The sequence below is a fragment of the Hippopotamus amphibius genome, chromosome 7 (assembly GCF_030028045.1).
Source record: "Hippopotamus amphibius kiboko isolate mHipAmp2 chromosome 7, mHipAmp2.hap2, whole genome shotgun sequence".
NCBI lineage: Eukaryota > Metazoa > Chordata > Mammalia > Artiodactyla > Hippopotamidae > Hippopotamus > Hippopotamus amphibius.
The window spans coordinates 122,689,227-122,707,132 of NC_080192.1; the positions used below are offsets into that span (position 1 = coordinate 122,689,227).

At 40.8% G+C, this 17,906-nt stretch overlaps 1 protein-coding gene across 4 annotated transcripts in view; it reads right to left on the reverse strand.

The window, feature by feature from the left end:
* LTBP1 (latent transforming growth factor beta binding protein 1) overlaps positions 1-17,906 on the reverse strand; it is a 395,008-nt gene that overhangs the window by 252,448 nt on the left and 124,654 nt on the right. For all 4 annotated transcript variants that reach the window (XM_057741529.1, XM_057741528.1, XM_057741530.1 and 1 more), the window contains exon 4: positions 2,712-2,881. In XM_057741529.1, the coding sequence (XP_057597512.1) occupies positions 2,712-2,881 (170 nt within the window). The remainder of the gene's footprint in view (positions 1-2,711; positions 2,882-17,906) is intronic.

Consider the following 17,906-nt stretch of genomic DNA (forward strand, 5'->3'; position numbering starts at 1 on the left):
ACGTTGTTTTATCTGGAGAGCGCTAGACTTCACGCTTAAACACATTCTGCTTCACTAAGCCCATCACACTCACCTCCTCCACATTTTCCTGCTATTCCGACCAATTCTCTTCACCCTTATCAGATGTCGACAGCAAATCCTTACTCACTTGGCCTTGTAGACTTGCTGCCTCCTCCTATCAAAAGCTGATTAGGTTACACAATGCTCAGAGCTCTACATCATTATTGCACAATCGCTGTGATGTGTCACATTCCTCTTTATGGCTGAACAACCAATTGTAGGATATACTACATTATTTTGTCCACTATCAGTTGATGAACATTTTGGTTGTTCTCACTTTTTGGCTATTATGAGTAACACTGCTATGAACAGTTGTGTAACATTTATCAATATTATGCCTACCAATTGGTAGTTAGTTACTGTAGGTTACCTTTTTTTAATCCCATTTAAAGGTGGAAACAACATTTGTTCTTTATCAGCCTCAGTGTTTTCTCTAGTCCTCTTAGCTTCTCAAAAGCACTGGCAGTGGGCTGTTATGACACATCAGCCCCTCATTTTCATCCCAAGATAGAGCATGCCCATCTGATCGTATTATCTTCTGTTTTTCTAGAGTCAGAATAATCTGCTCCTACTATTAGACCTTCAAATCCTGCAGCAAAATGAGAAGTTAACCTGCTTGTATTTGATCCCTTTTATAAAGATGCAAGTGAAGTGACTAAAAATTTCTGCTTTTCTTCAGACTTCCCTTACTAACTTTTCCTTCCTGTTACATGGAAGGTTTCCTTGGGGGCTCCTTTTACCTAATGCAGAGTTGCATGTGGGACGACAATACCTTTAGGTCCTTACTACAACTGGTACCTCTTGAATTCTAGTTTTAATCTTTCTATTGTTGTTCTTACTCAATTTTGGTATTTTAGTACTCTTAATAGTCCTGCCAAATTATCTGTTTTTAAAACCTTCCAATTAGCCCTCCAGCTCTCAGCAGAGCTCTAGTCTCAGCCAAAAACAGCCACATCTCCCATGTGGTCTTTCCTATACAGCTGTTTGATTTCATTACTTGGCCTCTTTTTAACTTATGATGGGTTTGAGCAGAGAACTCCATCAGAGTGATCATGTGAAAGTCTAAATTACTTTACTATCTCCCTACTATGGAGAAACTATATTTAAACAGCGTAAGTAGGACATTTATGGACAGTACAGGTAAGAAACTTATCTTCACACTCTCCTAAAATGTAATTTCATCTTCCAGAAGACAGTTCAACAAAGGTCTGAGAGTTTAAAATACACACACACACATATATACACACAATGGGAATTTTCATTTCAATAATAACTGATAACCAGCCGAAACCACATTCTAGTCTCCCGTCTTAATACCAGAGACTCTCAAACCATCTTTTCCTGACACCTCCATGAAATTTAGAATTCTTTTATCAGTATGATCATAAGCTTTCAAAAACTCTTCCCATCACATTCCAATTTTGGGTAGCGTCTACAAAATATGATCTGTAGAAAGCTCCAAGGAAGTAGGAGTACCTTTTTTGGTTTATTTTTTAGAGATTAGAGAATACTACAAACTTAGCGATATTTCTAGAGAATAGGTTATTAAGCACCGAAGTCGAAGGATCTTTAAAAACAATATGGATACATCTATTGTTCTGCAAATAACTTGGAAGCTATCTTGTCTAAAGGACAAGGAGATGATCTATAGAATCACCTCAAACTATTGCTTTGGGGTCTAGTCTCAAGTCTTGAGCGCAATTTTCTCAAAAGATGACAAGTGGAATGTACACACCTTATACTAGCCACCTTTTCTGTTAAATGACCAATTCTGCAAGGTGGGGGTGGGCCCCAGGGAATCAAGTCCGTACAGACACAGACTTCTGAAGCGCCATACGGTAGTAAGAATGCTCTCTCAGCTCTCCGCACTGCTCTGGGTGGTGAAAGACAGTCCTTTCCAACCTCACAACTGGCATCCTCTTTCATTACTTACGGCGGAGGCCATCCGTCAACGTGAGACGTAGCAGGAAGCTGTTGGAAGGAGCGTGTGCGTCCAGCTCCCCCCTCTGAATAGTCTGCCGCCTCACTGAAGAACATTTTCTCCAGATGCTGCCAGCAGACACTGTGTAATACCTAAACCGCAAATCATCACATTCCCCACCCTTTGCGCCAGGGCTTGTCCTTGAACTTCCCCCACAGTGAGATATTAACCAAGCTGGTCACTGATACAATAGCTCTTTACAAACTCAGTCAAACCTGCCACGCCAGCTAACCTATACACTAAAACGTGGCCCTCCTAACATAAAAACATCCACTGTAGGTGAAGCTCAGAGAGTAACGCAGGACACTGCTGACATCTCACAAAGAACAAATCCTGGCTAACACACTAAGGAAAGTATTTTATCAATGTAAACATGTCAGAGATACAACTGCATAGAAAATGAGAGCAAGTATATCTTGGAAATGGAGCCCTCCTGCAGAAGCAGTGTTACAGGCAGGTCACTTCAGATCCTACAACATCCAGGAAAACTGCCTTTCCTCTGAAGAAGGAAACTGTATTGCTGTCTGGTTGTTTTAGGAACCAGTGTGGATCTTTTAAAAATGATTCTTGAATGTTATCTACTGTGACACATGAAAGCCATCTACACAGAGCAAAGCATTTCCAAACCGCGATACTGTAACTTAGAAAGACGACGACAGGACACACTCACGCTGAAAAGGTGCCACCACGTGCTCCTGCCCGAATCTTAGAGGGAAGGAACCTTCGGCAGACTGCGCTCCCGAAATCACCTTCTGGGCTGCAAAGTACTTGGGCTTGAGCACGTATTCCTGGGTCTGGCCATGCTGAATCATCACATTCTGTGAGGAAAGGGGTGTCACTCTGGGAAGAAACAAAGTCAGGATAAGGAAGTTAATAATGGACTTTTAAAAGTCAACTAAGGAGGAAAGAATAAGAAAGGGGCATAAAAATTCCATGCAAGGCTAATTTTTTCCTTCAAATACTGTAGTCATGACATACACAGAACTAATAACAGCTTACCCTTGGAAATCTCCAATATAAAGGGGATTCTACTTGTCTAGCCAAGAAGTTTAAGGGCACACAGGCTGTCACAGTCTATTAAAGCACTGAAAGCACTGCTACCACAAGCCCTCATGCAACACACACAGAAGTTGTATTTAAGACAAAAGCATACGTGAACACGTATGTATGTCCAGAAGGTACTGAACTGCTTTGAGCCTCACTTTGCTAACCTGTACCATGGAATCTTTGCCACACAGGGCTAAGACAAAAATTCTCGTAAAAACCTGAATATACAAAAAGTGAAAAAATTTTATAATGTTTTGAAATACAAATTATGATGATGGGGAAGAACACACTCATAACTTATGGTAGTTAACATTTGTTTTAATATTTTATGCTGTATCTCAGTGATTAAAACTGTACTATTCAGGTTATGTGTTCCATTATTACTAGTTCTTAAGAACCATAAGAACAGTAACTTGGTACAATCTCATAATTTCGTCAATGACATGAGTCAAGACCTCTGAGGACTCCTGAACATGATTACTGTGTTTTCACCCTCCTGGCTGAACCCTTTTCTATGACAGTTCTCTCCCGCTGCATGTACTGTATACTTTAAAATAAGCCTTCATCCATATTTAATCATTCCCTGAGGGACTGAAATCACTCAGTAAGACAAACAATGAAAAATATAAAGAAGATATACCAACTAATTCCAGAAAACGCAAACTTGCTATTAGAATTGTTGGGACAGAGCATTTTTTCATCTTTTTTTTTTTTTAATTGGAGTCATGCTGGGGTTTTTTTGTTTTTTAATATTTATTTATTTGGTTGTGCCGGGTCTTAGCTGCAGCTCGCCAGCTTCTTAGTTGCAGCATGTGAGCTCTTAGTTGCAGCATGCATGCGGGACCTAGTTCCCTGACCAGGGATCAAACCCAGCCCCCTCCACTGGGAGCGCGGAGCCTTAACCACTGCATCACCGGGGAAGTCCCAGGACAGAGCATTTTAACAGCAAACTGAGCCTTTGGAAGGAAACTTGCTCTCTGGTGTAATTTTGAATTTTATCAACTATGACATGTTAAAGCCATCTGAACCAAACAATGTTTCCACACTGCCATACTGTAACCTGGGAAAAGGGTTGACTGGCTTACCCTCATGCTAATAAGGTACCATGAAACCCCAAAGACTGGCCCTAATGAGGGACTATCTGAACAAGAGGAAGAAATGACACCATGGCTGGTGAGTGTGAAAGATAAATCATCAAGCCACCCAAAGCACCCACACAGTGTCTCATCAAAAGCAGTAGCAGAGTCTTGAAGAAATCCAGCCTATCGGATTCATTCCAGTTGGGGCGGATGAGCTGTTCCGTGAGAAGAGGCACCCGTGGGAGACAAAGAAATGGAAGAGGCTGGGATTAAGGGTGCTTCCCTCTTAATCAGTCAGTGATCTAAATCTACTACTTTCAACCCCGTAGTCTCAGGAAAGCCTAGGAAAATACATCTTGCGCCCAGATTTTCCCAGATGCAATGCCATGGAAGGGCATTCTTTTTGTCATTGGATGAATGACTTAAGTTACTAAAAGCCTAAGGCTTAACACTGTAAACACTTTTGCCTTGATGATGTAAGTGTTAGTTTGAACTTTAAGTATGTTTGATTGGGATGAAGTAGAAAGTGGAACAGCTGGACACATCTGGTGGTGACTGATAAGAACCACAAGACTACTCTGTCAGCATCATGGAAAGGGGAAGCCCTCCCTCTCATCTCAGGGGCAACTCACCCCCTAGCTATGCTGTCAGCCCCATCACCATGCTGCTGGGACCCGCTGAGAGAAGTACAGGCTGACTCCTGTTTAAAAGAGGACAGCCCAGCATTCCAAGAGAACTTGGAGCTGCTACAATTAATTCCTGCTCTGACCACTGCCAGATAAGGGTGACCATGGGCTCTGCCTTCCAGCTCAGGTCCTCCCTTTCTCACCCCTCTGAATCACGGAAGTGAGAGGCAGCAAGAAACGAGCAGAAAGCACATATGTGTATGGGCTCCTTTGCCCGAAACATAACAGAGAAGTAATGAAAAATTAAGGCAGCTGCACCAGGTCTAGAACTTGAGTAATAAACCTCAGCCATCACTAACTAAAAGAAACAAGTAATGATACTGGTAATGGTACTCACTTCTTACTACAGTATAACTATCCTGCAAGTGACAAACACACTACAAATATGAAACTACACAGAGCTATGCTTCCTCATCCTCTCTCTCCTTCACTTTCCTCCAATTTGAGGATGTAAATAAATATATGTGCTCACAAAGACACAGACACATGAACAGACAGACCACTCTGTCTCATGGCCTCATGAAGAAGCAAAGCCATAAGAAGTGACACCACGTGGGGCAAATAGAGGCAACTGTCCACTCACTCATTCCACAAATAGATACTAAGTGTAACCACCATCCTACTCTCTCCTCTTCCTTCATGGTTTGCATCTACCTTTTCCTCTAATTTCACCCTTCATAGTCATTTCCACTTTGGACCATCACTCAGCCTTACAAATATATATCTTCTTTAATTCTTCTTTTCCTTCCCTTTTACTCAAGTATATTTAGTATTTCCTATCTCCCAGGGAAGGAAAAAACAAATCTCCCTCCAACTGGGATTTTCTCCTCTCTTCCCCCATCCCTTTACATTAAAAAAAAAAGGCTTAACATTCACTAGTGAAAATCAGATTTGTCATAGCATTATAAATAATTTTTAAGGGAAAACCAAAATGTCTAAAGAAAATTAGATTAAAATGAAAACTACAGGACCGCTGGTTCAAAATAGATTTGGGGTCACCCATATATTTTCCCTTCCTCCAAAGAAGCCCTAAAAGTTACAGGTAAGGAATTTAAAAAAAAAAAAAAAGGAAAGAAATCCATAGTTAACATTTGGCTGCTACACAACAGGACAGCCACACTAGTCATTAAAATATTGAAATAATCTGTTCTGACAAATATCTACTGTCCCAAGCCCTTAGTGTCCCTCCCTCCCCCCTCCAATGGACTCCCCAAGATATCCACTCAGTCCCAGAAGTAAGAAATTCACATTTGACAGAGCTGGAGATCTTGGGGTCTCAGCTCCAGCATCCTTTCTGGTGTGAGGGCACAGGTACTGACAAAGGATACTAAAAATGTTTCACATCGTCCATTAACACAGATGGAAAACATTTCAACAAATCTGTAAGAGATCAGGACAGACTGAGAAATGCTGACTGTTGCAGCAAGAAGGAAGCCATGCCTAAATATTTTAACTTTTATCTCAACTGACAGTAAGAAGTACATTTCACATGGAGATCCAGTACACATTCATTTTTTTTTTCAATACAGCTAAGTATTACAAAACAACATCTATCCTTACTATGCAAAGGAAACGAAGTCTCTCATTTTTTTAAATGACAGTCTTGAACCACGACACTGATGCCATGACTTCCTGACTCCTAACAGGTCACAAAGTAGCTTAAGGACACCGGCTGAAAAATCACACTGCGCGTGCAGGCACAGCGGAAGCCATCTTCCCAGGAGACCACAGACAGGTTCTAGATACTCAAACCAAGTAAAGCACAGGGTGATAATGAGAAGTAGGGCTGAACACTGTGTCTTCACTAAAAAGGCTACATACGATGGCAGCTCTTCTCCCCAATTCTAGCAAAGAGAATATCCAAAAGTTAGGCTTCTATCCACCTCAGGGAAAAAATGAGTCTTCTTCTCTAAAAGAATGGAACTATGTAATACAAACCACAAAATTTACTCCCCCAGAGTAAGGCCCTCTCATTCTGGTATTTGGAGATCCCCTAGCCTCAAGACTGGTTTCCCATATTTCCCCTAAAAGGAAGGTTGCCAAGCAACCAGGAAGACAGAGAACTCCAGAAGAATGATCCTAGGGGAAAGTGGGGGAGTCATGAGAACGGAAAACATGATTGAGATTTTGGAGAAACTTGACTCTATATACGCAGTTGATGGAATGGAAAAAGAGAGAATCTATTCCCATTTGAGGCTAGAAATACACACCTTCAAAAAGCACAGAGGTGTAGGCAATGGACATCCAGGGAGCGAGCAGCCCAAGCACCCTGCACTAACTAGACCTTGCCGTGGATGGAACACTCACAGACAATGTTGCAAAGACTAACTCCAAGAAACAACCCATGGGACCAACTTAGGTGATGTAAATGTACATACTCAGCTGAAGGAGGCTGGCAAATTCTGGAAGAGGAGAAGCAGAGGGCAGATTAGGAGAGCCACTGCCCTCATCTTACAAAATCCAGGGTCATGAGAGAACATTCACAACCATGAGAGATGAGGCTAACAGAAGAGGAAACAGAGGTTTAAATGTGTTGGTGGAGTTTGCAGGGACAGTGAAACTCTGAACACTAAACAATGATTCTGAGAGGAAGGGTGGGGAGCAAGAGGTGAAATGAATAAGCTGAATCGTCATCTCCGATGGCAAGAAGTCTTTAGACAACATTTAAAGGGAAGAAATCTAGAAGTGGCCACAGGTCACTACCAGAAAGAGTAACAGGACTTGATTAAATTAAGGGGGGTGAGGGACAAAAGGAAAAGGAGTCAAGTAACAATGAAGGTTTCCAGCCTGGTTGACCAGAAGGGTATTTTTGGTTCAAGTCCAAGAGGAAAAGTAAAGCCAAAAAGGTACGCCGAATTAACGCGATCAGAAAAAAGGGCCCGTGTATGAGGAAGATAATTATGCTACTTTTAGAGACAGAAACGTGGGGTGGATCTCTGGGGAGCAGATACAGAAAGCCTCTGTGTTTAGGAACAGTAATGTTCTAAGAGAGGCCAAATTCTTCTAAAGTAAAAATGTTTCAGGAAAACTATGGGACCACACAGTCTTGGAGGATAGTCACACTTAGTGGTGAGGATATGAAGAGAAAAAGGGGAGAAAAAAAATCAGGAGGAGATAAAGACAAGAATAACATAGATCCAGGAATGATAAACAAAGTTTCTCGGCGGAAAGGAAAGAGGACCACCTGAAAGTTGCTCCAGAAAAGGCAGGGAAATAAACAATTGGAAAAGGCTACTGAGTTGGGTTGTAGGTCACCAGCCCCCTCAGCAGTGCCACTTTAGTAGTGACAGGAGTGGGACTGCATGGGGTCAAACACTTGATAGATGCTCTACGGTGACACTCAGAAAAGGAGAGAGGTAGACCAGAAGTCAAGAGTACAGCCGGCCATCTGAAGACCTGAATCTGTGGAAACTTCTATATCTTTGTAAGCAGAGGGGAAACAATTACATAAAACTACTTTCCTTAAAAGAAAGGATTAGTCACACACTGTTTACACTTCTGCCTTCGTAGTGGCAATTTCTGACACAAGAATGGACTAAACTTTTCCATATTTCTACTAAAGCCATTATTTGACCTGCGGAGCGGGTGGGAGGACCTGGCAAAACCCAAGCCCCTTTCTGCTTAAGAAAAGGGCTTTGGACCTCACAGAAGGGAACCTCCAACAGGCCATAAAATGCTTCCCACAGAAGGTGGGTCTGACATGACTGAACCCTATCCCCTATGATTAAGGTACTCGGGTTATAATCAGGATGAAGAAAAACTGGGAGAGGACACAGTGCTGCCAAAGAGAAGTCACCTCCAGTCTTTCATGGCCTCTTTCTCTTTACAAAATCCCAGGGCTCATGGTAGCCCTGGTTGTGTTTCAAGTAGCTCAGAAGCCTGGGTGAATCTCCTCAAAGGACACAACGCACCAAAGTAAGTAAGAAATGCAAGCTGTGACTTGATGGAGAAAGGCTCCTTCCTGCGAAGTTCAAGGACTATATGTACATAGGGATGGACAAAGGAAAACAAAACTTTAGAAAGAGGTCACAAGGCAGCGTAATACACACACACACACACACACACACACACACACACACACACACACACAGGTAAGGGGATACAAGTGTTTGTTGTCAGTAACCCCATTCACAGGAAATTATCTATCCAACCAAAAAAAAAAAATTAGGAGGTAAAAGGCTGCTGATGAGGAGACTAAAGGACAGCACAGACTTCCAGTAAGCAAGTGAGCGAGGGCTGCAGCATGCCAGAAAAAACACAGTGAGAGGGAAACGAAACAAGCAGACACAGTCCTGAGAACAGGAGGAAAGTAAATATTACACTGAAAATATCAATGTTAGGATAGAACAGTAAAAAGTCTTAGGCTTCAAATGAGATACAAAAGACAAACAAGATTGATAAAATAAATTAAAGAAGATAGATACGGGGGGGCGGGGTAGTTGGAAAGACACAGAGATGAAGGGAGCTTTGGTGGTCATGAATAAACATGGTAAATTCAACCAAGTGGAACCGATTTTCTTTTACCAGTGGTTCTTAGCTGGGGGTGATTCTGCCTTCCAACCACTGACACCTGGTACTATCTGGAGGTATCTGTAATTATCAGGACTTGGAGGCAAGGTGCCACATCTAGTGGGTAGAAGCCAGGGGTACTATTAAATACCTTATGACATACAGGACAGTCCTTCACAAGAACCAGTTCTTCACAAGAAAATTTCAACAGTTCCAAGGCTGAGAAACACTGCTGTAACCATGAGCTACTATCACACGACAGGTGTAATGAACACCTGAGTAAAGAGCCAATGGCCTCCAGGAGGGTAGTAATGAAGATTCCCACAGAAACGATGCAGCCAAGCACTCAAGAATTTAGATTCAACAATAAAAAATGGATAAAAAACATACAGCCTCCTCCTGTGTCTTTTGGAAGCCCCATTAAGACAGGAAGGTGGCCTTGTACTCAAGTTGCTTGGGTGGCTTGGGCATAAGGAATGGTAGAGTATCACTGAAAATGTAATGGGATGGCCAAGAAAAGAATTATTTTTATCGGAACTTCTCGAAAGAATAGTACAGAATGTGGTTGGAGAAAACCCTTTGATAAAGTGCTTAGCACTGGGATGAGGGTTTGCCACGAAGACGTGTTGTAAAAATAACAGCTGGTCAGTCACTAAACTGCTAGGCAAGATGAGTCCCATCGACTGCATGGCTTTGGTTCCACCAAGAATGTCACACACACCTGAGCCCGGATGTGAACTGACTGGGATAATGATGGAGAAAGGCTCAGTGGGGCACAGACAACGCTTCACACCACTCTTCCCTCTCACAGTCCTCACAATCTCCTCTGAAGACATTTGCCTGACGTCAAGTGCTGCACACTGGTCTCTCAGAGGCACCCATGTCCTGGAATAGCCCCGGTTAGGAGAGTCTTCTGGACCTGACTGCTACTTGAGAGAATTCAAGGAATCTTCCAGCCTTCCACCCCCAAGTTCCTAGAAGGGAGGGGACTATAATAAAAGAGCTGTAATGAAGAGGAGATGCTAAGAAGCAGAGTGAGCAAGGCCTCCTCTTGGGAAGTTTAATAATCATAACGCTTGGGAGATTTTAAAAAATAAAGTGGACTGAAATTCAGTGCTTAAAAAACGTAAATGGTCTAAATTCAATGAAAAGTCAAAGGCTGTCAGGTTGAATAAAAAGATCCAGTTGTATATGCTGCTTCCAACAATTTCAGTTTAAATACAAAGACACAAATTGGTTAAAAACAAAAGGATAAAAGAGATGTAACATGTTAACATGAATCAAAAAATCTGCAGTGGTGATATTAATAACAAGCAGACTAGATTTCAGAGCAAAGATTATTACCAAGGATAAAAAGCATCATTTCATAAAGATAAAGGTCAGTTCATCAAGTGGATATAGGAACGGTTGTGAACCTGATAAGAAAGCATCAAAATACGTGAAGAAAAAACTTTTAAAAAAAGCCATGAGAAATAGATAAAACTTTATAGTTGTAACTGTAGGTTCAATACCTTTCAATTCACAGAACAAGTACACAGAAATCAGTAAGGATACAGAACACTTGAACAACACTATCAACTAGTTTAACCCAATTAACATTCATAGAATACTTTGCCCGACAGCAGAGTAAATGTTTCCCAAATACACACAAAATATTTACCAATTCAGACCACATTCTGGGCCATATAGAAAGCTTCAAACTTTTAAAGGATTTGGGTCACACAAATTATGTTCTTTGGCTATAACAGACTTAAATTAGAAATCAGTAACAGAAATATCTTTAGAAAATGCTCCAAATGCTTGTAAACTAAAAATCAAACTTCAAAATAACCAGTGGATCAAAGACAAAATCAAAACGGAAATAGAAATTATTTTGAACTGAATGAAAATGAAAACACAACCTATCCAAATGTATGGGACACTGCTAAACCACTATACTAAGGAGTAAATTTGTAGAGCTAAATACCTACATCAGAAAAGAAGAAATGAAATTAAGTTATTTGTAGTGAGGTGGATGGATCTAGAGACTGTCATACAGAGCGAAGTAAGCCAGAAAGAGAAAAATAAATACTGTATGCTAACTCATGTATATGGAATCTAAAAAAAAAAAAAATGGTACTAATGAACCCAGTGACAGGGCAAGAATAAAGATGCAGATGTAGAAAATGGACTTGAGGACCCGGGGGCGGGGGTGGGGGGGCGGGGGGAGGAGGGCATGTGAAGGGAAAGCTGGGACCAAGTGAGAGAGTAGCATTGACATATATACACTACCAAATGTAAAATAGATAGCTAGTGGAAAGTTGCTATATAACATAGGGAGATCAACTCGATGATGGGTGATGACTTAGAGGGCTGGGATAGGGAGGGTGGGAGGGAGTCGCAGGAGGTGGGGGATATGGGGATATATGTATAAATACAGCTGATTCACTTTGGTATACCTCAAAAACTGGCACAACAGTGTAAAGCAATTACATTCCAATAAGAGCTTAAAAAAAATTTACAAAGAAAAGAAAAGAAGAAAGGTCTCAAATCAATGACCTCAGCTTCCAAATAAAGAAACCAGCAAAGAGAAGGTGTGGAGAAAAGGGAACGCTCTTGCATTGCTGGTGGGAATGTAAACTGATACAGCCACTATGGAGAACAGTATGGAGTTTTCTTGCAAAACTAAAAATAGAACTACCATATGATCCAGCAATCCCATATACCCAGAGAACGTCATAATTCAAAAAGACACATGCACTCCAGTGTTCACTGCAGCACTATTTACAATAGCCAGGACATGGAAGCAACCTAAATGTCCATCAACAGATGAATGGATAAAAAAGATGTGGTACGTATATACAATGGAATATTACTCAGCTGTAAAAAGGAATGAAACTGGGACATTTGTAGAGACATGGATGGACCTAGAGACTGTCATACAGAGTGAAGAGAGTCAGAAAGAGAAAAACAAATATCGTATGTTAACACATATATGTGGACTATAGAAAAATGGTACAAATCAACCGGTTTGCAAGGCAGAAACAGACACACAGACGTAGAGAACAAATATATGGACACCAAGGGGGAAAGGTGGGGAGGGTTGGGGGGGAATGAATTGGGAGATTGGGATACCAAATTGTACACTCTAAATATATGCAGTTTACTGTAAAAAATAAAAAAAAATTTTTTTTAAAGAAACCAGCAAAAAGGAAAATAAGACCCAAAATAAAAAGAAATGAGAGAGAAAAAGATGGCGGTGAAGTAGAGGGACATGGAATGCATCCCTCTCCACAGATGCATTGGGAATGCACCGAAGGATGCAATAATTCCCACAGAGAACCAGCTGAACACCAGCAGACGACCTCAGACACCAGAAAGGACCGCAAGGATCCCGACATAACCTCTATGACGGCTCAAAGAGGGTGAAGCGGCGGAGCTGTGGCAGACAGGAGGGAGTGAGAAACACACAGAGGGTCCGCACCGCAGCTCAGCGTTCCCGGACTGAGACGTCGATTCACAGCTGAACAGAGGGTCCGGGGGCGGGAGCGTGGGAACTGGAGAGCCGGTTCAGGGTGAGAAAAATTGTTGCCAGTAAGGTGACAGACTGAGAGGACAGGAGGGAAGAGGTCCACGGGGAGGAGTGCCCGCCCCTGAGAGCTGCCCGGCCATGATGGCGGCTGGAGGCTGCAGGCTCACGGGCGGGGGGGAGGAGCCGTGGGCATAGCCTGTCTCTCTCTTTCTATGCCTACAGCGGGCAGTGCAGAGACGCCCTGCGGGCCACCTAAGGTACTCAGGGATAACAAGCACCCTCAGGTACTCGGGCGGGGCTAGATTGAAACCCCTTGCAACGCCAGCAGCAGGGAGGCTGCCGGGGGGGGGGGGGGACCCGAGAAAGGCCCAACTCTGAGACTTTCTGTTTACACCTGAGCCACCGGCGTCCCTCTGCAACAGGCACCTCCAAGCCCCACTGAAACAACAGTGCGCCATGGCTCACTCAATCCCAGGAGAAGGAGCCACTATTGTACCCTCTCCCTCCCCACACACCGACGCTTACAGATGAACAATAAAGGAAGCTCTGCTGGACACAGAATAATGCAAAAAAAAAACCAAGGTGAGTAGAAGGACACTTACAGCTGAGACTCTAAGGAAACAGAAATATTAGTATCAATCCTACTGAAGTGGTCCATTCTGGGACCAGTTCTGGATTTTTTTTTTTCCTTTATTAATTACGATCTTAGTCCTAAGGGATCTACAAGTTTTATAACATAATTTTTTTAATGCTATTTTTTATTCTATTTTTATTTTTTCACCTTTTTATATACTTCTATTTCTAGCTAAGTTCTTGGTAGTACGGACAATATATCTCTCATACTTTCCTTTCATCCCTATCTTTACACATTTCTATTCCTTTCTTTTTATTTGCATAGTTCCAATCACACTGTGCTCTTCTGTTCCCCTTTCTTCCAGCCATTTTAAGTGTATTTTATCTTAACATACTTATAAGCAACACTATCGATCTGCTCAGACTCCTTGCTCTATTCTCCAGATGACGCACCACCTTGGTATTTAATATTAGGTTTTTGTCTTTATCTTAGTTCTTAGTACAATTGTCTACTTTCATTCTGAGAATCCCCATTCTGTCTGGTGGTACTCTAGCTCTTTTTTGTATTTGATCCTAGCTTACAAAATCTCCCTGGATTAGTGTTTGTATGTGTAAGGTGCTATTTGTTTGTTTGTTTGCTTTTGCTTTTGTCTCTGATTTGTTCTGTTTCAGTTGTCAATTTCTGTTGGGTTTCTCTTTGAAGATCTGATAGCACACTGGGGTTCTGTCAGGTCTTTCCAGAGCCTTATGTCCTAATGGATTCAGTAATTGTATGTCTTATACATGTATGTGTTTCCTAGACTTAGTATTTGTTTAATCCAACACTTGGACATTAGTCTAAGGCTTGGACAGTCTTCTATAAACACCTCTATAGCCAGGACAAGCAACCCCAAAAGTTTGGACAACCATGAGGAAACAAAGAAACACCATGCAGGCAAAGGAGCAGGAAAAAACCCCACAAGACCAAATAAATGAGGAGGAAATAGGAAAAATGCCTGGAAAAGAATTCAGAGTAATGATAGTAAAAATGATACAAAATCTCAATAACAAAATAGAGAAAGGACAAGAAACAGTTCATAAGAACTCAGAAAAACAAACAGCAATGGATAACAAAATAACTGAAATTAAAAATACTCTAGATGCTATAACCAGCAGAATGACTGAGGCAGAAGAACGAATAAGTGAGTTGGAAGATAGAATGGGGGAAATAAATGCCACAGAGCAGGAAAAAGAAAAAAGAATAAAAAGAATAGAAGACAGTCTCAGAGACCTCAGTGATAACATTAAGCGTACCAACATTCGATTATAGGCATCCCAGAAGAAGAAAACAAGAAAGGGTCTGAGAAAATATTTGAAGAGCTTATAGTGAAAAACTTCCCCAACATGGGAAAGGAAATAATTCACCAAGTCCAAGAAGTACAGAGAGTCCCATACAGAATAAACCCAAGGAGAAATACACCAAGGCACATACTAATCAAACTAACAATTAAACACAAAGAAAAAATATTAAAAGCAGCAAGAGAAAAGCAACAAATAACATATAAGGGAAAACCCATAAGGATAACAGCTGACCTTTCTACAGAAACTCTGCAGGCCAGAAGGGAGTGGCAGGATATACTGAAAGTCCTGAGAGAGAGAAACCTACAGCCAAGAATACTCTACCCAGCAAGAATCTCATTCAGATTTGAGGGAGAAATCAAAAGTTTTCCAGACAAGCAAAAGTTAAGAGAATTCAGCACCACCAAACCAGTCTTACCACAAGTGCTAAAGGAACTTCTCTAAGTAGGAAACACAAGAAAAGGAAAAGACCTACAAATACAAACCCAAAACAATTAAGAAGATGGTAATTGGAACACATATGTCAATAATCACCTTAAATGTAAATGGATTAAATGCTCCAACCAAAAGACACAGACTGGCTGAATGGATACAGAAACAAGACCCTTATGTATGCGGTCTACAAGAAACCACTTCAGACCAAGGGACACACACAGACTGAAAGTAAAGGGATGGAAAAAGATATTCCATGCACATGGAAGTCCAAAGAAAGCTGGAGTAGCAATACTCATATCAGACAAATTAGACTTGAAAGTAAAGACTATTAAAAGAGACAAGGAAGGACACTCCATAATGATCAAGGGATCCATCCAAGAAGAACATATCACAATGGTAAATATCTATGCACCCAACATAGGAGCATCTCAATACATAAGGCAAATGCTAACAGCTATAAAAGGGGACATCGACAGTAACACAATAATAGTGGGAGACTTGAACACCCCACTTACATCAATGGACAGATCATCCAAACAGAAAATAAAGAAAGACACACAAGCTTTAAATGACACATTAGACCATCTCTGATATTTATAGGCCATTCCATCCAAAAACGACAGAATACACCTTCTTCTCAAGTGCACACAGAACATTTTCCAGGGTAGATCACATCTTGGGTCACAAATCAAACCTCAGTAAATTCAAGAAAATTGAAATCATATCAAGCATCTTCTCAGACCACAACGCCATGAGACTAGATATCAATTACAGGAAAAAAAACTGCAAAAAATACAAACACATGGAGGCAAAACAATTCATTATTAAACAACCAAGAAATCACTAAAGAAATCAAAGAGGAAATCAAAAAATATCTGGAAACAAACAACAATGAAAACACAACAACCCAAAACCTATGGGATGCAGCAAAAGCAGTTCTAAGAGGGAAGTTTATAGCAATACAGTCCTACCTTAAGAAACAAGAAAACTATCGAATAAACAACCTAACCTTACACCTAAAACAATTAGAAAAAGAAGAACAAAGAAGCCCCAAAGTGAGCAGAAGGAAAGAAATCATAAAGATCAGAGCAGAAATAAATGAAAAAGAAAGGAAGGAAGCAGTAGCAAGAATTAATAAAACTGAAAGCTGGTTCTTTGAGAAGATTAACAAAATTGATAAACCATTAGCCAGACTCATCAAGAAAAAAAGGGAGAAGATGCAAATCAACAGAATTAGAAATGAAAAAGGAGAAGTAACAACAGACACCTCAGAAATACAAAAGATCATGAGAGACTACTACAAGCAACTATATGCCAATCAATTGGATGACCTGGAAGAAATGGATAAATTCTTAGAAAAATACAATCTTCCAAGACTGAACCAGGAAGAAATAGAAACCATGAACAGACCAATCACAAGTACAGAAATTGAGGCAGTGATTAAAAATCTCCCAACACACAAAAGCCCAGGACCGATGGATTCATGGGCAAATTCTATCAAACATTTAGAGAAGACCTAACACCTATCTTTCTCAAACTCTTCCAAAATATTGCAGAAGGCGGAACACCCCCAAACTCATTCTACGAGGCCACCATCACCCTGATACCAAAACCAGGCAAAGATGTCACAAAAAAAGAAAATTACAGACCAATATCACTGATGAATATAGATGCAAAAATCCTCAACAAAATGCTAGCTAACAGAATCCAACAGCACATTAAAAAAATCATCCACCATGATCAAGTGGGGTTTATCCCTGGGATGCAAGGATTCTTCAATATACGCAAATCAATCAACGTGATACATCATATCAACAAATTGAAGGATAAAAACCATATGATCATCTCAATAGAGGCGGAAAAAGCTTTTGACAAAGTTCAACATCCATTTATGATAAAAGCTCTCCAGAAAATGGGCATAGAAGGAAATTACCTCAACATAATAAAAGCCATATATGAAAAACCAAAAGCCAACATCGTTCTCAATGGGGAAAAACTGGAAGAATTCCCTCTAAGAACAGGAACAAGACAAGGGTGTCCACTCTCACCATTATTATTCAACATAGTTTTGGAAGTTTTAGCCACAGCAATCAGAGAAGAAAAAGAAATAAAAGGAATACAAATTGGAAAAGAAGAAGTAAAATTGTCACTCTTTGCAAATGACATGATATTATATATAGAAAACCCTAAAGACTCTACCAGAAAACTGCTAGCACTAATTGATGAGTTTAGTAAAGTAGCAGGATACAAAATTAATGCACAGAAATCTCTTGCATTCCTATACACGAACAACGGAAGAGCAGAAAGAGAAATTAAGGAAACGCTCCCATTCACCACTGCAACAAAAAGAAAAAAATACCTAGGAATAAACCTGCCTAAGGAGGCAAAAGATCTGTATGCAGAAAACTTTAAGACACTGATGAAAGAAATCAAGGACGACACAAACAGATGGAGGGACATACCATGTTCCTGGACTGGAAGAATCAACATCGTGAAAATGACTGTACTACCCAAAGCAATCTTACAGATTCAATGCAATCCTGATCAAATTACCAATGGCATTTTTCACAGAACTAGAGCAAGAAATCTTACGATTTGTATGGAAACGCAAAGGACCCCGAATAGCCAAAGCAATCTCGAGAAGGAAAAATGGAGTTGGTGGAATCAGGCTTCCTGACTTCAAACTA